This window comes from Anser anser (genome assembly GCF_964211835.1).
Source record: "Anser anser genome assembly, chromosome: 1".
NCBI lineage: Eukaryota > Metazoa > Chordata > Aves > Anseriformes > Anatidae > Anser > Anser anser.
In genome coordinates, this window is record NC_139720.1 from 112,998,585 (window position 1) to 113,024,806 (window position 26,222).

At 40.0% G+C, this 26,222-nt stretch overlaps 1 protein-coding gene across 1 annotated transcript in view; it reads left to right on the plus strand.

Moving 5' to 3' along the window:
• Positions 1-26,222, plus strand: part of SON (SON DNA and RNA binding protein) — a 38,888-nt gene that overhangs the window by 2,247 nt on the left and 10,419 nt on the right. Inside the window, exons 3-8 of the mRNA XM_083817675.1 lie at positions 1,382-11,773; positions 13,937-14,097; positions 14,730-14,870; positions 16,188-16,376; positions 20,713-20,823; positions 21,225-21,341. Coding sequence (XP_083673801.1) covers positions 1,382-11,773; positions 13,937-14,097; positions 14,730-14,870; positions 16,188-16,376; positions 20,713-20,823; positions 21,225-21,341 — 11,111 coding nt within the window. The remainder of the gene's footprint in view (positions 1-1,381; positions 11,774-13,936; positions 14,098-14,729; positions 14,871-16,187; positions 16,377-20,712; positions 20,824-21,224; positions 21,342-26,222) is intronic.

The following is a 26,222-nucleotide window of genomic DNA, read 5'->3' on the forward strand; positions in this document are numbered from 1 at the left end:
CAAATTAACGTGGTAGTAAATATGTAAGAGACAGTAATCTGGAAGTTGATAACCTTAACCTATGGTAAATATTCCCACTGTTCACATGTAAAAGGAGTTAACGTTACTGTTAGTCAACAGTTAGGGATTATTTGAAACTGCTATGCAGAAAAGTTCACTTGACTCTGTTTGCAACTCTTTCAGCAGTGTTGGTGGAAATGCTATTTTTTGTTAAAGTGTATATTATGTAAAAATATGTGAGCTCTTAAAGCTACCTGAGATATGTGTTTATAGGATATTATTGTTCACTGAATGATTTTACATTGTTTACTTCAAAGAGTATGCTTTGTGATCACAGCTAGATTATAATTGGAGAACCCATATTGCTGCGCTGGCCAGTATAAGTGTAATAATTTAAGATAACATGCAGATTTTAATGTATATCTCATATTTAACAAAGACTGCAGCAATTTACCTCTAGAAGAAGTGTTGTTCTCATGAAAATGTGGGACTAGATCCAAAGAAGGGTAAGAACCTAACACGGGTTAAATTCATGAGGAGATGAGGTATAGAATTAAAAGGTGATTGAAATCCAGTTTTTCTCTTCATTTCCATGTCAGTGGCTGGCTGTCTCTGCAGTCACCCGAATTTATTAGTTAGTTTTCTGTTTGAAGCAAAAACTTTATTAGGTACTTGCATATTGGCAGTGTCTCACAGTAACTGCAGTCCGGTCTGAGCATCTAGTTGCCTGCAATGTCTTAAAGCCCCTTTGGAATCAGGAAACTAGATGCTGGTTCCCTAAAGACACCTGAAGAACTTGATCAGTCAGCAAGGAACTTAATTAGTGAATATGCTTAGATCAATTCTAACACGCTCATAGTATTCGGCTCACTCAAAAGCTATGGTGATAGGACTTTTTAGAGCATACTAGAAGGTGATGGGCTGGCCATGTTTTGTATGCTAAACGTGCCACCGCTTAGATCTTTTGTCTGGAAAATGAGAGTTTTTCACTTCCATCTGCAGCTTGATGTAGTTTAAAAACACAAAACAAGTCTTCGGCCTCCTGGGAGAATGCACTGCGGAGTTGTATATAGGTGGAAATTTATCCAACTACTTCTTGGAAAGCATCGTGTTCCCAGTAGAACTGTGTTGCTGACCAAAAATGCTTAGCTGTTTGAAAGCAGAATTACTTATTTTTACTTACAGTGATTACTGAGAGGAAAGGTAAGAGTGCAGAAGAGGGAGTGTATGCCAGTTGTGTATGGTAGTTTAGTGAAGAAGGCATGGTTGCTAAGTTTAATTTTTTTGTACCTTTTTTCCATGTACTTGGTTACTGGCCTAAAAGATTTTTTAAATGTAGTTTTAATAATATTTACAAGGAAAATATCATTTTCTTTTCTAGATGTAGACAAAAATACTGTGAACAGTAGTACTCAGTCTACAAAAAGAAGCTCTACTGCTGAAGGTGAAGATGAAATTCCTAGAAAAAAATCAAAAAAGAACAAAAAACACAAAAGCAAGAAGAAGAAGAAAAAGAAGAAGAAAAGGAAGAAAGAGAAAAAGCATAAAAAGCAGCCAAAGGAGTCAAAGTTGAGTGCACGTCATGGAGAGCATGCAGACTTACAGCCTGCTTCTCACTCGATGCCAGAGAAATCAAGCTCCAAATTGAGCGTACAGCATGGAGGACTTGGAGATGCAAATCTGGCTGTCCAGATGCAGCCAGAAGAACTGTGCTTAAAAGCAAGTGAGGAGCTTGATAGACAAGCTTTAGGACTTGTTTCTCATTTGAGAACTGGTTCTCAGCCATCTACAGAAAATCTTGGAAGTGAGAAGGGGACTTTGTGTGCAACAGATCCTCAGTTTAATTTAGAAGGCAGCCAATTTGATATCCAACAAAATGCTAGTATGACTCAAGCTCAAATTTGCACTAGAGAAGAACAAATTAAACAGTCTTATGAAAATATTTATCCTGTAGCTGTTAATGTGAGTGAAAAGGGTGACTTTTTCGTTACTGGAAGCAATGCTTCGTCTAGCATCCCATCTGGAGTTGCCAACAAATCTGAACTTCAGAAAGCAGTTCTACCTTCAGAGATGACAGAAGCACTAAAAGGTACAGAGAGTGCTTTGAGGTTTAAAGGCACTGGGGAAGTAAAAGCTTTGGAATCTCAGACCATGGGGGTGCTGGAATATTCAGAAGCATCTCTAAAATCTATGGCCCAGGGAGGAGTGAAAGTGTTGGAAACAACTTCAGAATCTGTGTCTTTGACAAGTGATGTGACAACAATTCCTAAATCTGCAAATCAGGCAGATCTCAATACTGTGAAGGCAGCTCACATGTCTGTGGCCATGGAAGAAGTGAAAATTGTAGGAGCAACTGAATTAGGGGGTGTAAGTAGAACTCCGGAACCAGTCCTGAATCCCCCAGTTTTATCTGATAATTTGAGAGTGGCACAGTGCAGCTCCATGGAAACTTCAAGTGTCTCGGCAGCAGCCTTGGAACCTGTAGCTATGATGGGAGATGTTAAAAATAAAACAGACCCAGATGCAGCTTTGCAACGTTCTTTTAAAATATCTACAGAAACTGCTATGACCCAGGTGGAAATGAAAAGTGCCAAAATACCCCTAGCAGCAGGGGCTGTTACAACAGTGAAGGCTATTGAACCAGCTGGAGGCTATGTGCATATTGAAAATGTGGGAGCTTTGGAGAAAGTTCTGGAACCAGTTGGTGCGGTAAAGCCAAAAACCTTGGAAACAGTCATGAAACCTCCAGGTATGATAGCAACAGGTGAAGGAACTCCTGATTCTGCAACAGCGTTCCTACAACCTAAAGTCTTCACAGAAACGAGAGGCTTGACAGATGTGAATGTGGTTGCAGAGACAAAAGGTTTGCAAGCAACTTCAGAACCTGTAGCCACTGTGCAGACTGTCATTCCCCAAACAGTTCCAGAAATCCAGATGGTGGAGGGTTTTCAAGGTCCACGAGCAACCATGGAAGTTGTGACAGTGACAAGAACAAAAGATCTAGAAACAAGTCAAGCTACTCTGCAACTGGAAAATACTTACGCTTCAAAAATTTCTGAGAGTGAATCAAACATGAGAGGTTTGGAAGCAACTCCCCTGTCTTTGCAGAAAGAAGAAATGAAAGGTCCAGCAGGAGTCTTAAGACCAATGACTGTGGTAGAATCAAAAACTTCAGGAGCAACTTCACCGTCTTTGCAAACAGGAGTTATAAAAGCTTCAGAAGATTTAGGAGATCCGGAGTCTGTGGGTAGAGCAAAGATGAAAACTTTGGAAGCAGTTTTGCAGCCTGCAGCCCTTGTAGGGGCACGGGGCTTAGGAGGAAGTGTGTATTCTGAAGCCAAAATTGGCAGTAAAGTCTTAGAAGCAAATCCAGGACTTCTGGCTGTAGAAGAAAGGTCAGAGAGGACTTCCGAATCGGTGATTGCGCATGTAAGAAAGGAACCAGTTACAGAAATGATGCATGTGGTTGTAGGGGAGATAAAGGATTCTGAAGTAGCTGCAAGTTCTGCCATTACAGAAGTGAGAGGTTTAGACAACTTGTCAGAAGTTGAGGCAGTTGCAGAGGTAAAAGGTGCAGAAGCAAGTTCAAAAACATCATGCTTAATGCAGATGAAAAATCTGGAAATGGCTGTGGGATCTGAAACAAGGACATTAATGCAAGACTGGGGAACAAATTTGGTATCTGAGGTGGAAGATATGAACAAAGCAAAAATGAGCAAAGAAGTAGTACTAGAACCTGTGCAAAGAGTAGCAATGAGTACTTCGGAAACAAATTCAAAATCTGTACACATGCAAGAATTGGGAGCAACTGTAGAATATGGGATTGGACGTAAGCCAAGTGAAATTGAAACAGCAGTAGAATATACGGCTATCAAAGCAGCAGAGTATTCCAAAACTACTCCAGAACCTTTGCAGGAGCAGGTAGGTGATTCAGAAACAGTATTAGAGTCTTTGCCAAGAGCAGAAATAAGTATAGCATCAGAAACAGTGACAGAAGTGAGAAACTTGAAAGAAACTTCAGAATCTATGATTTCAACAGAGGTGAGAACTCAGGGACCTACTGTAGAATATGTAATTGCAACAAGGAGAACAGGCACAAAAAAACTTGAGGCGTCACCTATGATTGATGTAAAAGATTTGGAAGAAGCTTCAGAAACTGAGAAAGGAATGAAAGCAAAATATTTGGAGCCAGCATCAGAAGCTGGAGAAGTGAGGTTGTTGGAAGGTATGAAAGAATCCACAACAGCAGAAGTGGAAGGTTCTGAAACAGTCAGAGAGTCTGAGGTACAAATGGATATCCAAGATTTGGAAGCTTCACAAACATCTGAAAAAGTGGCAGTGATGAATGTTTTAGAGAGTGCTTCAGAAACATTCACTGTAACAAAACAACATTCAGAAGCTATTCCAGAATTTTTGCATGCTGAAAAGCAAGAACATCTGCAAGCAGTTTTTGAAGCCAAACCTACTGCAGAATGGAAAAGTACAGAAGAAGCTCCAGAAGTGTTGACTGCTGCTGAAATGAAATCTTCTGAAGCAGTTCCAAAAACTGGGGACACAAAAGGTCTGGAAACAATGCTGGAACGTGAAGTGGCTGCAGAAGTACAATATTCAGAAGTGGGGCAGTGTCAACAAATGGAGGATGTGAGAGTTCCTCATCAGGCTCAGGAATATGACATACTTGTTGAGAAGAAAGATACAGAGCAAACTTTAGCATCTGAGCCTTTTGTAGCAGTAAGTGGTCAAGAGATTACTCCAGAATCTGTGTCAGCTTCAGAAACAGCTTTTAGTTCTTCACATTCAGTGGGGACTTCTGAATCCCAAATAATCATGGACACAGGACAGCTGGAAGCAGCTCCGGCCTGTGTAGCAGAAACAAAAGATTTGGAAGCAACTCCTGTTCCTGAGACTGTTGTAGAGCTGAAAGATGCAGAAGCAGCTGTGGGGTCAGAGGCAGACACTAAGGATTTGGAAGCAGCTCCAGTACCTGAGTCTGTTACAGAAGAAGTTCCAGTACTTGGGGCAGAGGCAAGTCAGTCGGAAGTAATTCTGCAAGCTGAGACTGACAAAGAAGCGGCTGCAGAAGAGGCATCAGAAGCGAGAGATTCAGAAACATCTGATGTGCAGCCTGATGTGGCAGCACGAATGAGGGAGACTCTGATGAGGCTTGAGAAAGTTGATAAAAGCAGCCATAGAAGCAGTGAAAAGAGTAAACATGATGCAAAGAAGCAAAAAAGGAGTCGCTCCAAGTCCCAGTCCAGGTCTAGGAAGCGGAAGAAAAAATCAAGGTCACGTTCTACTTCCAGGCGTTTGACTTCTAAAAGAGCGCGTTCCAGGAGCAGAAACTATTCAGATTCCAGAAAAAAGCATTCCAAATCTAGATCCCGGTCTGTGGAGAAAAGAGAGAGAAGATTGTCTTCCCGGAGGTCCAGGCGCAGACGTTCCAGGTCGTCTGACCGTTACAGGTCTAAGTCCAGGTCAGTGGAAAAGACCCGAAGGTCTGGGCGCAGACGTTCCAGGTCATCTGACAACTACAGGTCTAAATCCAGATCTGTGGAAAAGAGAGGGAGCAGATTGTCTTCCAGAAGATCCAGACGCAGACGTTCCAGGTCTTCAGACCGCTACAGGTCTAAATCCAGATCAGCAGAAAAGAGAGGGAGCAGACTGTCTTCCCGAAGGTCCAGGCGTAGACGTTCCAGGTCTTCTGACCACTATAGGTCTAAGTCCAGGTCACTGGAAAAGACCCGAAGGTCTGGGCGCAGGCGTTCCAGGTCATCTGACCGCTACAGGTCTAAGTCCAGGTCACTGGAAAAGACCCGAAGGTCTGGGCGCAGACGTTCTAGGTCTTCTGACCGCTACAGGTCCAAGTCCAGGTCAGTGGAAAAGACTCGAAGGTCCGGACGCAGACGGTCCAGGTCTTCTGACCGCTACAGGTCTAAATCACAGTCGGTAGAAAAGAGAGGGAGCAGGTTGTCATCCTGGCGATCCCGGCGCAGGCGTTCCAGGTCCTCTGACCGTTCTAAATCTAGATCCAGGTCTTCAGAAAAAAGAGGGGGCAAAGAGTACTCATGGAGGTTCAGACATAGAGGGTCTGGTTCCTCTGATCGTTCAAAATCAAGGTCTAGATCTGTTGAGAAGAGGGGTCGGAAGGCGTCTCTAAGAAGATCTAAACGTCAACGCTCCAAGTCTTCTGACCGCTACAAGTCTAGATCCAGATCAGCAGAAAAAAGAGATCGAAAGCAATCGTCACGGAAATCTAAACGTCAGCGCTCAAAGTCCTCTGACCGTTACAAATCTAGATCCAAATCAGTGGAAAAAAAGAAAGAGTCCTCACGAAAATCCAAGCGTCGTCGCTCAAAATCTTCTGAACGTTACAAGTCTAGGTCTAGGTCTGTAGAAAAAAAGCGCAAAGAATCCTCAAAGAAATCCAAACGAAAGCGTTCCAAATCTTCTGACAGCGTTAAGTCAACATCCAAATCTGTAGAAAAAAGAGAGAGTAAGTTATCCTCAGCGAAATGCAGTAGCAAGCATGCAGAGTCTTCTGAACATCAAGAGTCAAACACGTGTCTTGAGAAAGTAGATGGTCCTGAACCTTTCACAAGTGAAGGCAGCTCCTCCAAATCTTCTAATGGTCCTGTGTCAGCTTTGTCTCTTGAAGGAGTAAATGGCCCAGAGCTGCCACCATCGTTAGAAAGTAGATACTCCAAAACTTCTGATAGTCTTGAGACAGGCTTGTCCTCTGTTGAAAAAACAGCAGATTTGCAGTCTTCTGTGGTGTCTGAACATGATAGCTCCAAAACCCCAGATGACCAGGAGCTGAGATCCACATCTGTTGAAAACACAGAGTCTTCAGAGCTTTCTGTAACACTTGAAAATGGATCAACCGCACCTTATGGCTCTGACTTAGGGTCCATGCTAACTGAAAAAGAAGCAGCTCTGGAATCTTCATCACTACCTGAACTTGCTTTCTCAGCATCCAAATCAACATCCTCATCTGTTGAAAAAAGAGGAGATCCAGAGACAACTTTAACAGAATTTGAGCTTTCCACGTCCCATGAAGATGAGTCAAGATCTACATCTCTCAAAGAAATAGAGGGTCCAGAGCCTCTTCCGACACTTGGAAGTGGATGCTCTTTATCTTCTGATGATTGCAAGTCAATCTCCTTGTCCTCTGAAAGAATGGAGGTTCAGGGGTCTTCTCTGATGTCTGGAAGTGTACTTTCTGACTTGCCTGACGGTCGTGAATTGAGACACATCCCTGTTGAAAAAGCAGAGCTTCAGAAGTTTTTGCAAGTACCTCAAAGTGGATCTTCTGAGTTGGCTGATAGCATTGAGTCAAGGTCACTGTCTTTTGAAACAGCAGAAGTTCAAAAACCTTTTTTAGCACCTGAAGTTGTTCAGTGCTCTGAGTTCCCTGATGTCCATGAGTCAGCCTCCTTGCCAGTTGGAAAGGACCAGATGCGGGATTCTTCTTTAGCTTCTGATAATGGATCTTTCAAGACTCCTGACAGACATGAATCAGCATCCAGCTTTGCTGCACAAACAGAGGAGCTTCCATTGACGTCTGAACGTGGGCCCTTCGAGTCACCTGATGGAAAAGTAAAGGCTCCAGTTGCTTCCCTGACATCTGAGCGTGGTCCTGTTGAGATCACAGATGACTGCGTTTCAACTCCATCTTCTGCAAAAATGCAGGAAGTTGTCCTGACAACTGTAGGACAAAGCTGCAAGTCTTCTGAAGCTTGTGAGTCCAGTTCATTTGCTGAGAAAAATTTAGACGGTCCAGCATCTTCACAAGTACTTGGAGTTGGCTGTTTTGAGTCTTCTGAAATACGTGAATCAAGATACTTGCCTGCTGGAAAAACTGAGGTTACAGAATCATTGTTGATGTCTAAAAGTGAAATTCCTGTGTGCCATGATGGCCGTGAGTCAAAATACAGTTACTCTGAGAAAACAGAAGGTTCAGAACTGTCAGTGGCTCCTGAACGTGGGTGTTTTATTTCCCCTGAAGGCTGTGAACTGACATCCACTGCAGCTGAAAGACCGGAGATGCAGAAGCCTCCTTTTCCACTGGAAAGTGGATTCTTAAAGTCCACTGATGTTTTGGGATCAGTAAGCATACCTACTGAAAAATTGGAGGCCGCAGTGCCTTCTCATACATCTGAAGGTGGGCTTTTCACGTTGCCTGGTAGTAATGAATTGAGAGCTACCCGAACTGAAGAAGTAGAAGCACAGAAGTCACCTTTGCCCTCTGAACTGAAGTACGTTGCATCTTCTGATGGACACAAGTTGAGGTCTGCCTCTGATAAAGAAATCCAGGTGCAGGAGCCATCTCTGATACTGGAAAGTAGATGTTTTGTTTCCTCTGATGTTCGTGAGTTGACACACACCCCTTTCAAGAAAGCTGAGGTAGAGGATCCTTCACAGATACCTGGAAATGAGTACAGAGTGGGCCTTCATGGCCCAGAGTTGACATCAACCCTTACTGAAAAAACAGAGGCGCGGGAACTGTATCTGGCTAAAGAAAGATGTTCAGTGTCTATTGAGAGCCAGGAATTGCTGTCGCCCCCTTTTGAAAAGACTGAAGTGCAAGAGCCTGCTCTGACATGTGAAAATGAATGTGCCGTATCCTGGGACCACCAGGAACTGCGGTCTAGCTCTCCTGAGAAGGTAGAGGTCCAGCAGCCTTCTGCAGTACCTGATAATCAATACGCTTTGTACTCTGAAGATCAGCAATTGCAGTCTTCCCTTGCTGAAAAAGCAGAAGTACAGGAGCATTCTCTGCTGTCTGAAAATGAATATGCTCTGTCCCCTGAGGGCCATGAGATGACTGCCAGCCCTGCTGAAAAAGAGGTGCAAGAACCTTCTCTGACATCTGACAGTGAATATCCCGCATTCCCTGAAGGCCAGGGAGTACAGTCTACCCTTGCTGAAAAGAAAGTGGTGCAGGAGCCTTTTCTAATATCAGGTAGTGAATATGTTGCATCCCCTGAAAGGCAGGAGTTGTCATCTGTTGTTGAAAAAACAGAAACGCAGGATTGTTCTGTGCTGTCTGAAAACGAATACGATATATCTCCTGAAGGCCGTGATTCAAGATCCAGCCACGTTGAAAAAGAAGAAATGGGGGAACATTCTGAAACATCTGAAAGTGAAAGTTCGATGTCCACTGATAGCCAGGAGTTGCAATCTACTGTTGTTGGAAAAACAGAGGTGCAGGAGTTGTCTCTGTCTGAAGGTGAATGTACCATGTCTCCTGAAGTTCAGGAGCTGCATTCTAGCCCTTCTGAAAAAGCAGAGGATAAAGAACCTTCTCTGACATACGAAAATGATCATGCTCTGTTCCCTGAAAGATATGAACAAAGATTGACTCAGGCTGAGAAAACAGAGGACAGGGATTCTTCTTTAACATCTGAAAATGACCATATTTTGTCTTTTGAGAGCCAGGAGGTAAGATGCACCACTATTCAAAAAGAAGAGGTGCAGGACTTTTCTCTAACACCTGAAAGAGAACATACAGCATCCCCTGATGGCCAGAGGTTGAGATCCCTCACTGCTGAGAAAGCGGGTAGTCTTGAACCTTTAACGTTAAATGATAGAGCTTCCATGTCTCCAGATGTTAGTGACTTGAAATCCATCCCTGTTGAAAAGATGGATGATGAAATGCCTGTACTGCCTGAAAGAGGATGCTCCATGTCCCCTGATGGCCACAGTGTGAAATCTGTTCCTGGTGAAGAAACAGGGGATCTAGAGCCCTCTTCAACATCTGAATGTAGACATTCCACATCCCCATATCATGACAGCCATGAGCTGAAATCTCCCATGGAGGAAGAGGCTCGAGAGTCCTCTTTGACTTCAGAACATAGGCGATCTGTGTCTCCCGAGGGCCATGACCAGAAATCTGTCATAGATGAGGAAATGGAAGATCGAGAGGCCTCTCTGACATCTGAACATAGGCGCTCCACATCCCCCGATGAGCATGAGTCAAGGTCTAGCGGTGGTGAAGAAGCAGAGTATTTGGAACAGCCATTGACAACGGAACGCAGATCCTCTGTTTCTTCTGATGAGCATGAGTCAAGGTCTACCGCTGGGGAAGAAGTAGAGGATGTGGAACCCTCCTTGACAGGTGAACGAAGAGACTCCACATCTTCTGATGAGCGTGAGTCGAGGTCCACCACAGGTGAAGAAGGAGAAGATCGGGAGACCTCCTTGACAGCTGAACGTAGAGACTCCGTGTCCTCGGATGAGCATGAGTCACGGTCTACCGCTGGTGAAGAAGTAGAGGATTTGGAGCCCTCTTCGGGAGGTGACCATAGACGTTCTGTGTCTCCTGATGGACGTGAGTCAAGATCAACCACTGGTGAAGAAGCAGAGGACCGGGAGCCCTCCTTGACAGCTGAGCGTAGACACTCCACATCCTCAGATGAACATGAATCAAGATCTACCACAGGTGAAGATGTAGAGGAGGATGTGGAACCCTCCTTGACAGCTGAACGAAGAGACTCCACATCCTCCGATGAGCATGATTCAAGGTCTACCACTGGTGAAGAAGTAGAGGATATGGAGCCTTCTGTGACAACTGAACATAGACGTTCCACATCCCCAGATGGACGTGAATCAAGGTCTACCACTGGTGAAGAAGCAGATGATGTAGAGCCTTCCTTGACAGCTGAACGAAGAGACTCCACATCATCAGATGACCAAGGGTCTACCACAGGTGAAGAAGTTGAGGATATGGAGCCCTCTTCGGCAGTTGAAGACAAACACCAGGAGTCATGTTCTATGCCTCTTGAGAAGTCAGAGGGACAGGACTCTTCCTTTATGTCTGAAAGTAGGCGTTCTGAGTCTTCTGAACGTGAGAAATCTAGGTCTGAATCTGTTGAAAAAATATCTGACAAAGAGTCTTCACGAAGATCTAGAAGCAGACGCTCTCCTACTCGTCAAATGAGTCGATCCGTATCTGTTGAAAAAACAGCAGACAAAGAGTCCTCACGGAGGTCTAGACATAGACGCTCCAGGTCTGCTGCTCGCCAGAAAAGTAGATCCACTTCTGTTGAAAAAGCAGCAGACAAAGAGTCTTCACGGCGATCTAGACGTAGACGTTCCAGGTCCACTGCTCGCCAAATGAGTCGGTCAACATCTGTTGAAAAAACAGCAGACAAAGAGTCTTCACGGAGATCTAGACGTAGACGCTCCAGGTCCACTGCTCGGCAAAGGAGTCTGTCCAAATCTGTTGAAAAAGCAGCAGACAAAGAGTCTTCACGGAGATCCAGAAGCAGACGCTCCAGGTCTTCCCAGCGCAGATCCCAGAGATATGATACAGAATCTCGCTCTAGACGGAATCGCTCCAGATCTGTAACAAGGAGAAGAACATCAAGATCAAAATCTAATCGTCGCTCTAGATCTAGCTCGTTGTCACGTTCAAGGCACAGAAGAAGGAGTAGGTCAAGGTCAGCATCAAGAAGGCGGCGTTCTTTATCGAGAGACAGACGCAAAAGATCTCAGAGAAATAGATCAAGATCTGCTGATAGGAGAAGAAGAAGATCAGATTCAAGAGATCGTAGGATATCCCTCAGATTACGGAGCAGGAGTCGAACACCTATTCGTCAAAGGCGATCGAGGTCAAGAGGAAGAAGACGGAGTTCTAGTAGGTCACCAATTCGGCTGCGGCGATCAAGGTCTTCAGGGAGAAGAAGGGGTTACAGCAGATCACCTGATCGTCGTAGGTCCAGATCATCAGAAAGATTTTCAAGCAGGTCACCTAAACGTCTTACGGACTTGGGTAAGTGATAACTTTATTTTTAGTGGTTTCATAATTACACAGTACTTTGTTTATGCAGTCTTATTTTAACACATCTTCGTAGCATTCATAAGGAATTTATTGAAGTCATTTTCTGCGTTATATTTAAGCAATAACTTTGAGTAAGAAAACTTTCATGTTGAACCTGAATCTGCACTTCCCATTTGGATGAAAGTGCATTTAAAGCAATGATACATGTATAAAGTTTATATATATAAATATACTTCAAAGCTTTTATGCAAAGGTAGTCTGCTGCAGTCTTGAGGAACGCTGTTCATTGTAACTATTGGTAAAGGTCAAGTAGTCTCTAAGAAAGTTAAGAATTTCTAGTTTTCTTGAGAACAAACTGGGAATGAAAGAACATGTGAAAATAAATGCCAGCTGGGGAGTTCTTAGCTCTGTTGTTGGCTGTAACTTGTTTTTGTGTTTCTTTTATTCTTGTCTCTTTTCCACTTTTGTATTTGATATTCAAAAGCTTTGCTATATTAAGAGGGACGTTGTTGAACTATCAACCAAATGCATGATACGGAGGATTGATGGGCTATGCTGCACATTTTTATGGGCTTGGAAATGCAATTTTTTTTCTTGATTGTACTCTTGAATCTTGAGGTGAGATTAGTTGTCCCATGATTATTTCTACTATGACTGGATTTTCAGATACTCTCAGCTGGAATTAACATACTGAATTATACTTTAGCTTCCTAGTGCAAGTTAAAATATTTTGTGTTCTTAACCATATTAAATTAATAATAAAATTGATGTAAATGGCTAGTTTCTAGCTTGCTTATTTCAGGTTCGCTGTGTCAATAGTGGCTGTTCCCTGGGGTTTTGTAGGTTGAGGTTTACTTGCAGGCAAGGCCTCAGACTGCTAGGGTATGATACCAAATGATGCAGATCTTACAGTATGGAAATCAGTGTAGGACCAAGATTTTTTCCAGTTCTTTTTCTTGTACTACACAGAAACGAGTAACACTCTAAGCGCCAGGTTTATGGCCATAAACTTTGTTTCTCATGTAGTGTGAGAAACCATGCTTTGCTTTTTGACGTGGCTATGGACTACGTTCCTTGCTGTGGTCGCATGCATGTCAGTTACTCCTGGAGTTTTGGTAGGTTAATGTTCAGAATGTAATGAGAAGGGAAACTTGTTTCTGAAAATATTGCCAAACCCAGCTGATTTGAAAATAAGAAGAAATCCTAATGAACCTACATCACTTCTCTATGACTGGAGGAAGAGATGCCTTGTAGTTCCTTTAAATCATAAGTTTCATAAAGAAACATCTCATTTTGAGATGAGCTCTTGTATAGTAAGCTCCATTCATGGAACTTAGGATTTTTTATTCCTGTCTCAAAAAAGTTACCATGGACGCCCTAGAGAAGTATTTGAACAGAACATCATTTTGCATAAAGCATTTTTAGAGTCTGCCTTGATGCTCTGATTATGCAGCAAGCATGGATATATTTCTATTGCTTAAGTAGTAAAGGAATGTTATCCTTTTAGGATTTTTGTTAAACTTTGTTTGCAGAGGTAGTGGCGACTTACTTATTTGCAAGCAGGCAGATCAAACAAGATATACTTCATTTTCACTCCGTATTTCTCTGATAGGGCCACAAATGCTTTTTTTTCCTTGATAAAGTGAAATTCTGTTTTAGTAACAGTTTTGTGTGTAATTGTATTCTAGGCAACTGCTTTTTTTATTCAGCGCTTTTTTTCTGTTATTGGTTTTAAGTAGCTGTCAGTCTAGGGCCTTCCTCAAGGCCTTTGAATGGTTTTCAAAGTAGACTTTGGAATTTAAGATGTCTGGAAGTGAGACTACTTTTAAGATGACAATGAGTTGATGAAGTAAAATAGGCATCAAGAATAACGAATAGAACTTTTGGGATTATGGGGATTTAAGTTCTGAAGTTTGGACTCCTGTGCTTTGTGTAAAATTTTTAATTTCACTTGTCTGCTGGATAGACCAAATTAAAAAAAAAAAAAAAAGATCTGGAGCAACTAAAATTTGAGTTATTCTCATGGAACATCAAAATGCACAGTGGGGTTAACTTTCTTTGTTTAGACTTTATTTAGTTTGCTAGAAATGTTATTTATTACTAAAATACCAGGATTTTTAAAAAATCGTGTTTTTTATTTTATTTTTTTTTAAGACAAGGCCCAGCTACTCGAAATAGCCAAAGCTAATGCAGCTGCCATGTGTGCAAAGTCTGGTGTTCCTTTACCACCAAGCCTGATGCCTATGTTATCTCAAAAGAAGGATGACAAAGCCAGTCAGAAGTCGTCAAGAGATACACTAAAGGAGCTCACTGAGGTAAGTGAGAATAACAATGCTAAACTTGAAAATAAGTAAGCTATTTTTTGTGACTGCTAGGTAAACCGATCTGGGCTGCAGTATGCCTATAGTGGTTATGAGTTACTAGGTCAAACTCCCGTTGAATATAACATGTGTTGTGTATCTGGCCAACCTCAAAATATTTCAGAAGAAATCTGGGATCTTTTAGAGCCATTGCTTCTGACTAGGTTTCTGCACTACTGGTGGAATTGAGGCAGTATTAGTAACTATTAATTCCTAGGTTTTCCTGTGTAGTAGTTTCATGAGTTTATAGGCAATTTTTTATACAGTTAAGTCCTATCGGATTGTGGGTTGCCAGACAACCTTGCAGCCCTTGGCACACATTCTGAAACTAGCTAGTTTTACAGTTTTCTTCGGATTGGATTTAACAGTTTGTCTATGCTGTTTGGTGCGTGAGTGCCTAGCAAACTTAGGTATGTGTGTAAGAAGTCAAAAGTACATGTATTGGTAACATTCCTAAAGGATTTTCTCAGATTATACCTCCTACTTTAGAGAAGAAAAATGTTATTTGTAAAAGTGTTGTCCATTTTGGTTGAAAGGTCCAGGTTTATTCACAAATGTTATTTCCCTTGATATTTTTTTTTCCCCAGAAATGCAAGAAGATTGCTCAAAGCACAGATGATGTGATAGTGAATAAGCCTCATGTTTCTGATGAAGAGGAGGAAGAACGTCCTTTCTATAATCACCCCTTTAAGCTCAATGAACCTAAACCTATTTTTTTCAATTTAAGTGTGAGTACTTCTGTGATTTGCAATGATGTTGTTTGCTATTGAGAGGGTGTAAATGTCCCATTAAACTCCTTCCTTTTGACTGCTGCTTTTTGAGGGCTGCTTTGTCAGAGTTTGTGGTGACATTTTCAGGACATGAGCATGTTGGAAAGAATAAAATGAGGGACCTTTTCTGCATATGCATCTGGTATTCGTATGCTTTGAAGCATGGATTAGAATATGTCTAGGTATATTTTTCAGCTGCATGTTTAGGACTTTTTGTGGCCATGAAAGTTCGCCCTGATTTTTCAGAGTATAAAGTACTATAAAAGTATTAATATGCTAAGTGAAAATATAAATATAATAATATAAATGTATATTTACATGTATAAATAAATATAGTTTATGATGTATGCAATATAAGTAGTAATACATATTTACAGAAAATGTAAGGTAGAAATAAATTTATGCTTTATATCATACCATTAGCAGCGGTACGATGAAACTCAGGAAATCTTGGGGTTCCATGTAGGCTCTGAAGAGGATTGTTTTTTAGTGCTCATGGGCTGCTGTACCTGTTCTCCACAGCTTTGACCCATTTAGAATAATCCTTTCCTGTTTTTTCTTTGTTCTAGACTTAATTACTGTTCATATCCATGTTCCTTTGATAGTAGGAATTTACCCAATGTTACCAGCTTGCGTGGGCTCTGTTTGTCTTTTGCCAGATGAACCTATCAGAGATTTCTGTGGCCTATTAAGATATTAGAGAAATGTTCTAAGGAAAACAGTCTCATAGGCTTATTTTACTTAGATATCCATGTTGCTATTAAAAATACTAGAAACTGAAAAGGTTGAAAACTACTTTCTATATAGATAATAATGTAGAGCTTTTTATCATCATATGGGTATCGCAGAGACTTTTTTTTTCTTCCCAGAATTTGGGTGTGTTGGGGTGGGCAGGCAGGGGGACAGATGGCACTACAGAAAGCATGTGTGGCAAATTAAGATTGTTCTATCAGTGATGGTGTGGAAGGAAAGCCAGGAGGTTAACTGTAAGAGTGAGGTTTTGCTTTTTTCTTTTTTTTTTGGCTGACAAAGCTGGTTTAAGAGATTATAGCTTCTGTTTCTTCCTATACTGCAGTTTGTTGCTCTTACATGTTTTTTAGATCTGCACTAAAAGTAAAACTGCTTTGAGTTCGAAATTAGTAACCAGGATGACTGTTTTGTGAAAACTAAGTACTAATACCAAGTGTATATGCAATAAGCTGTTTCTCAAAGACATGTTGCAAGTGTTGTGTTTTTTCAGGTTCTAACTTTTTCCAACTTTTTTTTTTTTTTAAGACTCCCAGCATAAAACCAGCACCACCACCACAACCAAAAAATCAGGTCAGCCTGTCAAAGGAATTTCCTGTTTCATCTGGGTCTCAGCATAGGAAAAAAGAAGCAGATAGTGTCTATGGAGAATGGGTTCCAGTTGAAAAAGGCAAAGAAGATAGCAAGGATGATGTTTTCCCCAAACCATCCATTGAGGTAAGGAAGGGAAGGAGAGCGTATACTTTAAGAAAAAAGAAACCATTACCTGGTCAGTCTGGTGCCAAACAGCAGCCTGTGAAAAAAAAACGTGTGCATAGGTAGTATCTGGCACTCTAATAAGCTGATTAGCTGAACTGCTGCAGTCTTCAAGTTTGCTCACCATGTTCGTATGAGCAATGATGAAATGATGAAAGCATCCTGTACCCATACTGTGTGCTTTTGTCAAGTAGCAACTTTGTTGTCTCAGTAGAATTGAAACTTTTGCTTGAAGACTGAAAAGCAAGATTTCTCACCCAGTTTCTTGGAAGGGTTGTTACCGTAAGTTGAGATTTTAATAAAATGAGTAATAAGTAAAGTTGTCCTACCAATGTTAGAGCAATAACATTGAATTGGAATGTAATCCATTAAAAATAGATTTGAAAGTAGTTTTTAAAACTGCTGTTTCATTGGATGTATCTACTCGTTTTTTCAACTTTATAGTCCCATTTTCTTATACAGTTGTCTTCCATATGGCCTTCTAAAGGAAAATCTAATTGTATGTATAATAAACTGAAAAAAAAATGTTTTTCCCCTTGAGATGTCTTCAAAAGGATATTTTGTTGGGGTTTTTGTAATTAAGTAAATTATTTAAGATATTTCTTTTTTTTCCAAGTTGATGTCACCTTATTGCATCTAAAGACTTGTTCTCTCATACCTTTCAAAGCAAATAAATAAGAAAGCCTTGCTTTCAATTTCTGATAAAATCGTTTTTCACCTTGGTGCATTTTGTTTTTCAATGATATTCTAAGATTGTACAATTCACTTCCTGAAGCACAGTTGGTATTTTCTTCTGTGTTTTTTACAGCACCAAAATCAGTGAATTTAACACAATCAGCAGACACTTCCATTGTACACCTCAAAGTCAGAGTTTGAGGGTCAGGCACTGAAATTCACTGTTGTCTCAGTGTAGATATTAACTGCTGTCTGGTCTGTGTCAAGAGCCACTAATGAGACAAATGTTCTGAAATGTTTGTACAGAATATCATTCTCAGTTACAAGTATGTATTTTTTTTTTTAAAAAAGCCCATAGGGTAGGAACATTTTAAGCTAATACTTGGCCGTGTTTTTACCAGCTGGTAAAAAGTCTTGACCTTCAAGTAATTAACGATCAGCTTGGTTCAGGCAAGCTGTGTAGATGTCCACATTCAGGTTGCCAAAGACAGGAGGCATTTGACAAATGGGGTTAGACAAGCGCTGATGGTCTGTGTATTGATTATGTATAAGAAGCCTTTAAAAATGGCATTGGAGTAAATATATTCAACATAGCTTTCCTTTCTGTCACATGTATCCTTATAAATGCTTGTAACCATTTTGTCTGTTTATATATTTTGTAAATAAATATTTTCATTTGCATTTACCTTAACGTGGTTTGTGTTAAGGGTGATTTCAAGGGTCAGTAGCTGACAGCAGAACATACCCATTCCATTGTGTTTGGCAGTCCTTAATCTTGAACTGTAGGAAAATTCTTGTAGGAGCAGGATCCCTGTACGTTTCTCCAGGGAGTATGAAAGGTAACAGAGTGCTTCTCTGCTTAACGTTATGACTTATTTTTTTTAAATGTTATGGGACTCTTTGAGGATGAGATTGCTTCTGTTGAGCATAATAAGTCAGATAAGCTCCCTTGCTGCTAGACTAAGGGTAGTGAGGGAGCATGCTTCGATCTTCAGGAGGTTTGACATACAATTTACCTCCATTCGTTTTGCTTGCTTGTTAATTTTGATGTCTGGTTCTCACAATTCTGATTCAAGTCTGTGTTGATACTAAAAGCGAACACATAATTGGTTTTATTATTATGTTTTTATTCAAGTCACAGGATTAGTTACAGTTGTACGCAGTCTAAAATGGCCCTGCTAAAATATTATAAATTATATTAACACCCTAACATTTTATTAAAACAGTTGTTTGTGGTGGTACAAGATGGAGGAAAAAAGTCATGCCTCTATTAATGTGAAGTATCGGAATGCGTGTAGATGCCAGGGAAATGTAGAAGGAACAAGTTATATTTGAAAGCTACAGAGATAAAATGTTGGATTTAAGTTTGGAATATACAGTGGTGACTATTATGCAGAGAAGCCCTCTTGATCTAAAATGCAGGAAATGCATTTAGTGTATCAGTGGACTAACAAAGTGTGTAACAAAATGCTCGTCTTTTTATTGTCAACTTCTTCCTGCTTGGTTCAGTATTTGTGTGTGTGGGGAAAATGTTATTAAAACTCAGGATTGGAAAGGCAGAACTCTTACAGAGAATAGCATGCTGAACTTGAAACTGTTTTACTTGACTAAATAATAACAACTTTTCATACTTCAAGCAGAGATTTTTTTTTCCAAGATCCAAAGCTGCCATCGCGTGTCTTGACATAATACAAAGCCATGATGGTCTCCAAAATGGTGACTGGCCATGTGGGGAAAGTGTATGGGAATTCTAACTAACCAGGGTATCTACTAATAGGCCCCAGTCCGGTAAAGCACTAAAGTACACATGTATGTTTAAGTATGTGAGTGGTCCCAATGTGATTTCAGTGGACTACTTGCATGCCTATGTGTATTGCTGGATTGAAGCTTTTGGTGAGTAGAATAACTTTCATTTATCTCCTGAACCAGTTTCACAAACAAAACCTTAAAGAATTATTTGAACTGTATAAGGGGGAACTTGTTAATACAAGATAGTGTATATTGCAAAGAACATTCTTTTGCATACATAACTATCATGTTGAGTGATTGATAGAAAACCTTTTAATTCTTCTTATACCCTGTTTACAGTCTGTGTTTTTGTCATCTGGGACAATAAATAAACATTGAAGTCAGTTTCATAGACTCTTCAGACTTTGAGTCTGAATGAAGTCTTTATGAGACAGACTTTTGAGTCTGTCTTGGTCAATGCCAGATGCTTTAGCAACGTGATAGGGAATGATACTCCTGGAGGAAATACTTTTTGTCCTGAGCTGTAAAAAAACAGTAACAACAAAAAAAAATCACCTTCCCCCATCTTAAACTAAGATTTAATAGCCAGAATACAAAAATAATTACTGTGTTGCATGTGATTGTAGACTTTTTTGTCTGCCTGTTACTGTTATTTCAGGATTTACTAAATTCTTGATGTCTCTTGTGGCAGGGATTTTATGGATTAGCTATATTCTTCTTTCAACAGAGTCAGTTTTAAATTGGTTTCGTTTTTTTCCACTGGCCCTTTATTCTAGTATAATGTGAGAGGCTAAGGTTGTGAGATGCTGACTAATACTAGATAAGTCTGTCATAATATGAAGTACCAAAACCAAACGAAAAACAAACAAACAAAAAAACCACAAAAACAGAACACCTAATTTTTGTCTATGTGCCATTTGCTGTTTTGATTATTAAGTTTCTTCCATGATTTAAACTGTTCCAACCCTTTCCGTCTCCTTCACATGCATGCGTTCAATTAAGTTTCACGTGTCTCTGAGTATTGTTGTTTTTATCCCTTCAATCCATAAAGGAGATAGCATTTGAAGAGTAAGCACAGGAACTTACATAAGAGCCGTATACTAGCCATAATTTGTTACGTCCTAACATACCCAAATGTTTTGGTTTTCTTTCTTGGCTGCTGTGCACATAGAGCAGAGGTTTTCATTGAGCTTCTTTGTTCCATATTTTTACCCAGATGATTTTGGTTATGTGGGAGATTGTTTCAATTTTATTTTTTTCATTAAATTTTATTCTCGTTTAGCAGCACAGATATAAATAATCCTTTCCAAAACAGTCAATCTTGTGAACTGCAAGTCTGGTTTCACTTTTATGCAGGTTTTTTTTTTAGGCTGATTTTTAAGCAATAAAGCTAAGTTCATGGAATGCAAGTGATTCTTGCTATAGTATAGCTTGAACTTTTAGTGTGACTTAATATGGTACTCACGTAAACAGCTCTATATGAAGGCCTTTGCCTATTTTTTTAGTTAAATTATGGTTAATTCTGTTGGTTAATAAGATTCCATTGAACTCTAACATCTAAGTATTAAAAAACAGAACTTTCAGTGACCAAAATAGATCTCTTAGATATTTTTTATGGACAGATCATACTAAATTAACAGGGTGTTACAGTTTAACTTCAGATTTTCGATTTGTTTAGGAAAACACAGTGTATGTAAGAAGTAGCCCCAGGAATTTTTTTTCACATTGCCTATTTATATGCCAAACCAACTATTTGATGTGTAAAACAACTCTGTAGTACTTGTGATATTTGTTCTGCAACAGCTTTTTCCAGATCAGATGGGATATTATTATTGTTTGATGTATTTTTTAAAATACATCTTTTTCTTCCTAGGGCGTGGACATAACAACAGCCATGAATGATCGAGCACTGGCTCAGAAAAGGCTTAATGAAAACACGTTCGATTTAGAGGCCATGTGCATGCTAAATCGTGCACAGGAACAGGTATGTTGCACTTTTTCATCAGTGTTTTGATGAAGTTAAAAAGTATAAATGTTCATGCTTCATACCACCTGCATTTCCTATTTGTACATATACGTATATGCGTCTTCAGTAATTTTTTGGAAGCTCAGCTTATGGGCACATACTTAAAAAAAAGTATTTAGTTTGCCTTTCATAGTACTAGTATTGAACCACAAACTTGCTAGACTCAGAGTTCAAGGTTTAGGGCTAATATAAAAAGATACTCAGTTTTTTGAAGTATCTGCATATAAATGAGTGTTAATGAACGTACTACTAAATACAAGTGAAGAATCATATCAAAGCTATTGAGAAGCAACAGAAAATGGTTGTGACAAAATGTGCAAAATCTTTGTTTAGATCTTACATTGATTTTTATTTTGTAGATTGATGCCTGGGCTCAATCAAACTCCATACCTGGCCAGTTCACGGGAAGTACAGGAGCACAGATACTGTCTTCGGATGAGCTAACCAACAGTGGTCCCCAAGCATGGATTAGAAAGGTAGAAGTTACGCAGACATACTTGTCTAAATATCACATATTAAATATCAGCGAAAGTATCGGAACATGTCAAAAATGTGCTTTAAAAACCTATGGTAATGCATGTGTCAACTACAAGAGACTGAGTTAAATCTTTGTCTTCGATCAATTTAGCTACTTGCTGCTGCTGTGTTCATTTTGTTGTGCGTTAAAGACGTTGATCATGACATTTCAGTTGAATGTCTAGAGTACTGCAATAAGATGTGCGTCTGATACTTGAGTCAGTTCATACGTACTTACACTGAAACGACATTCACGATACTGGTATGGCTGCAGTGGTAGGTCCATCACTACTTTTACGGGATTGAAGCAGATCAGGCAAGCTTTGATCCTGATGTCACTGAAGTCAATGATACTTTGGCATCACCTTCAGCAAGCCAAGTCCCAAATGGCCATTCTGTTTGGCTTGGTTCTGTCTGATTACTGCTTTGCCTCTATTTGTATCACCAGTGTTTTCTGGGAGTCAAAAATTGGGAGTATTAAAACAGGAGTTGCAGTTGGGTTAGTAAGTTTAACGTTATCCTCCAGTGAAATAGTTACCTCTTCCTACAGAGTACTGCTGGCTTATTTTGGGGGTGTGATGCATCATACATACATGCGTTTTATAAGTTTAATAAGTCATGCTTCATTTTTGAAAACGAATGCTGAACTGGTTCTCTTTCAAGAAGTAGAACTGAGGAATTCAAGCAATATCTGTTTTTCAGGTGAAAACGAATTATGAGTTACGGTGGTCATTTTCACAAGTAATGTAGTTGAGTATATGCTGTATCTGTTTATCCTTCCAGAATTCGGCGTTAAGGCAAACCTCAAAACTGGTAGGGTAGACTTGAGGCTTAGCTAGAATTTTCCACAGAACTTGGTGTAAACCGTGAACACAAAAGTCTAGAATTATGACAACCTAAAAATAGAAATATTTTTGCCAAGATTCACTTACTTGTTTTTCCACTTTGTATAGCCAAGCAATACAGAGAGCCAGGCAACATAGAGGTCCAAGTTACTTGCTAGATGGGAATCTTTTGGGCTCTTGTTGTGAATACTGAGTGTAGATAATAATCTTATTTTAAAAATTATCAACTTCTGAGATTGTAACAGAACAGCTGTGATTACAATAATTGTCACGGGCAGAGGAACTTAGAAATATAAAGCACACTCAGCAGGGAGGTGTGTTGGTGAGAAAAGGAGAGCTTTTCTCACCAAGAGGCTTGGGAAAAAGATCAGCAAGCTTCCTGAGGGTTCTGCCTTTCTGCATACCTTGAGTGGAATCCCAAGACAAAGGGAAGGAAGTATCTCTGATCATCTCTTTCCCAAGCCTCCTTCTCATCCCCTTTTCCTTCCTTGAGGTTCTGTGCTGGTGGTCTTCTGTGCTTTGCAGTAACTAAGGGAAGGTCTGCTAAGGAAAATTAAGTGGAGAAGTTACGTGTTTTTTCTTGGTCTTTTAACTGTACTCTGTCGTCCGACTGAAAGAAAGCTTTATAAGGAGAAAATGAGAGAAGAGTCTGGTGTCTGGCTTGCGGGCATAACTGCTGTGAGGAGCAGAAGCTTATTGGAATGTTTTGTTGAACCTAGAACTAGGAGTGAGTTGGCAGAAGCACTTATGTCTTTCCCATAGCTGTAAAAACGTAGTGGTTTACAGTAGGCATCCTCCTTGGCAAGCGTCGTGTAGTTTGTCAGAATGGAGGCTGCTACTGTAAACAAGAAGAGTTGTTGGGTGAAGACCACTTCACTCAGAGGGTGGTGAGGCACTGGCACAGGTTGCCCAGAGAAGCTGTGGGTGCCCCATCCCTGGAGGTGCTCAAGGCCAGGCTGGATGGGGCTTTGGGCAGCCTGGTCTGGTGGGAGGTGTCTCTGCCCATGGCAGGGGGTTGGAACTGGATGGTCTTTGCGGTCCCTTCCAACCCAAGCCATTCTATGAAGATAATAAGAAGGACACAGTCCTCTTCCTGCTCGGCATTCCTCAGCTTGACTTCTTTTGCTCTTTCCAGGTTCCATGTTCGCACACACATTGCCATCAGACTCATAGGATGACAAGTAGTTACAGTCATGCGCCCTCTACAAAATGCGTTAGGGCTAACCAAGTGTCTTCCTGGTTTTAGGAATGGTGGGGCCTGTGAAAGCCTTCACAAAACTCGGGTTTGATGAACTTAATGTGGAGTCATATCCATATGATTTCACAGGAAAAAAAAAGTGAATTAGGGATAATGAGTTATGAATGCATGTTATCTTTCTCAGTGACATGAGTGCAAACCAACCATGAAATGCAAAGTACAGGTTACGTTTTATTTAGGCACGTGAAGTTGTGACATAGTTCCTGATAATTATGCAACGTAGTGCTTGAAATCAGAATTGTACTTACTTTCCTTTTGTTTTGTCCTAAGAAAAGAACATATTTTTGACATGAAAAAAATATATTTGTAATTTTCATCTACTAGTAGGGCTACGGGATTTTTTGGGGTTTGTGGCATGTGTAAATTAATGCAATTTTCTGACTAAAGATGTAGCTTACTGAAGGTGATTAGGATTTCATAGGAGATTGTCATAAGAGGACTTGTGGACACGTACTGTTTAGCAGAAACAGAGCCAGTGTCAGCTAGGTATTTGTTGATCAGGTAAACAGAACATCTTACATGTACAGACATTGTGCTCGACAGAGGTAATGACCAAACCAGATAGCTGTAACAAAACAGAAGAGCAGTGTCAGGAGGGGAGAAAATTTAAGGTACTTAGGGAACGTGTTTGATAAGTGCTTTTGTCACTTTGCATTTCCTGGATTTCAGCTTGCTTTTTTTTTTTTTTTAAACTTAAAAAATGACTCTGGAGAGGTAATATGTACTCAAACCAAAATATGTTTGGAATTTCAGTTTTGTCTCAACAAAGTTTTGAGGGGCTTAGTTACTGAAACGGTTATGTGACACATTTGAATGAGTGACATACCAATTAGAAGTAAGGTGTTGTTTTTTTTAAAGTAATATACTAATTCATGATGTTTATATGCATAGGGTTCTGAGCAATATTCATAAAGGAATGATGATGTTGTTAGGCTTCTTGTATCATTAAAACAATTATGAACAATAATATCTTTTTCTTCTGAAAACTGGTTTCTGTTTCAGTTCATCATCACTGGTGTAATCAGTTCACAAATAGGACTTGTTCTGGAGGTTGCTTCTTTTTTTTTTTTTCCTTCTTACAAATACACAGTGCTGATTGAATAAATGTCAAATCAGTGGAAGCAGTCAAATTTTTTCCAAGCAAGTTCTCTTGAGGTCTGCTTAATCAGACTTTTACCAGAGTCACCACTTGTTTTCGGATTTAACAGCTTAATTCTAATAGCCTGAACAAGGTTTTTGCAACGTTTTACATGCACAGAGTAATGCTTGGGGTTTGTTTCATTTAGTTGTGCTAAAGCATGACAGGCAATTTTACAGTGGCCACTAAAATGCTCTGTTTTGTGTAGTAAATTCTGAAAAATTGGATCTTCCATTCTTCCACAATCTAGCCATAGCAGATGAATAAAATGCTAATGATGGAGGTAAAAGTAAGTCTTGTGATTATTGCTTGCACAAGGACTGGTATGTGTCTTGCCAAGCTGACCTTTTAGCAAGGCAACATATCAAACTATTTGTATTCTTACTGCAGTATGTGTCACACAAGGAGCTTTATTTGGAAATGAAAGCCAGGTGTCAAGGCAAATCAGCCATGTTATATTGATTTGTTATACTGGGCTGGCCTCCTGCTCAGTCCTCAGAATGTTTTTTTCAGCTATCCTCAGCTTGGTTTCAATTGAATGTCTCCAAAAGCTGTGAACGGAAATCCTGAGGCTGATAGTGAGCGTTGTTTTTGTAAGGCATTTGATGGGATCCTTTGGGAAGATGCTCTCCCTCTCGTACTGGGGAAAGAATGTGGCTTCAGCTAAAAGTGCCACAGGTTGTATAATGGAAAACTCATTTGCTTTGCAAGTTTCACCAAATATACTCCACTCATAAGTTCTTGGAAGTCATTCTTAAAGTAATCTGTAGACAGCCCGTTGAGCTACAGCTGAACAAGTCAAACTGCTGGCCTTTAAGGCTTTGTTATGTTTTGCTTAATAAAGCATTGCTCAAAAGAGAGAAACCTGCCTTCTGACAGAACTTAGGCTTTAATGCCACATCAGCTTTGTGAGAAGGAACAGGTATTTTCTTTTCAAAGAACATCCATTGTTAATGTGCTTCAAGATCTCTCATAATATTTTGGAAGCTGCAGGTGCTGTTTTATAGTTTATTTAATTCCGTATGTTATCTTTTTTTCCCCAGAGACAGCTGTTGCAGTAAAAGAATGGTGACCGTGTACTTTGCATTGTCTTTAAGCAAAAAGCAGCAAAATGATCTTTCAAGTGTGATTCTTTTTTTGTTAAAGCCCCATACATGCTAATTTTGGCATTTGTAGTTTATTTTTGATTAATGATGCTGATTTCTCCCCTTCCCTCCTAATTTGTTGCCCTAAAGTGTCTTAAAAAAGGAGAATAATTTTTACTTAAAATTACTGAAAAAAAAACTCCTAAATGGTCAGGTTTTATTATGTAGCCTGCTTTTTAAAGAAAAGTTAGTGACACAAGAATTTGGCATATTAGTTGTCTCCATCTGCTGGCAGAATGGAAATGTGCTTTAATTGGCTGACTTCATGGAATTTAGAGATCAAAAGATGAGGAAAAATGGCATCAAATTTTTGTGCTGCCTTACTCAAGTTGGGATTCGAGAATGAAATGCTATAGTTGTTTTCTAAAAAATTCATTCTGACAACAGAAACCAAGTACTTAGAAACCTGAGGTTAGTTGTATTCAATACAATTCGATACCCTCCATATGGACCAG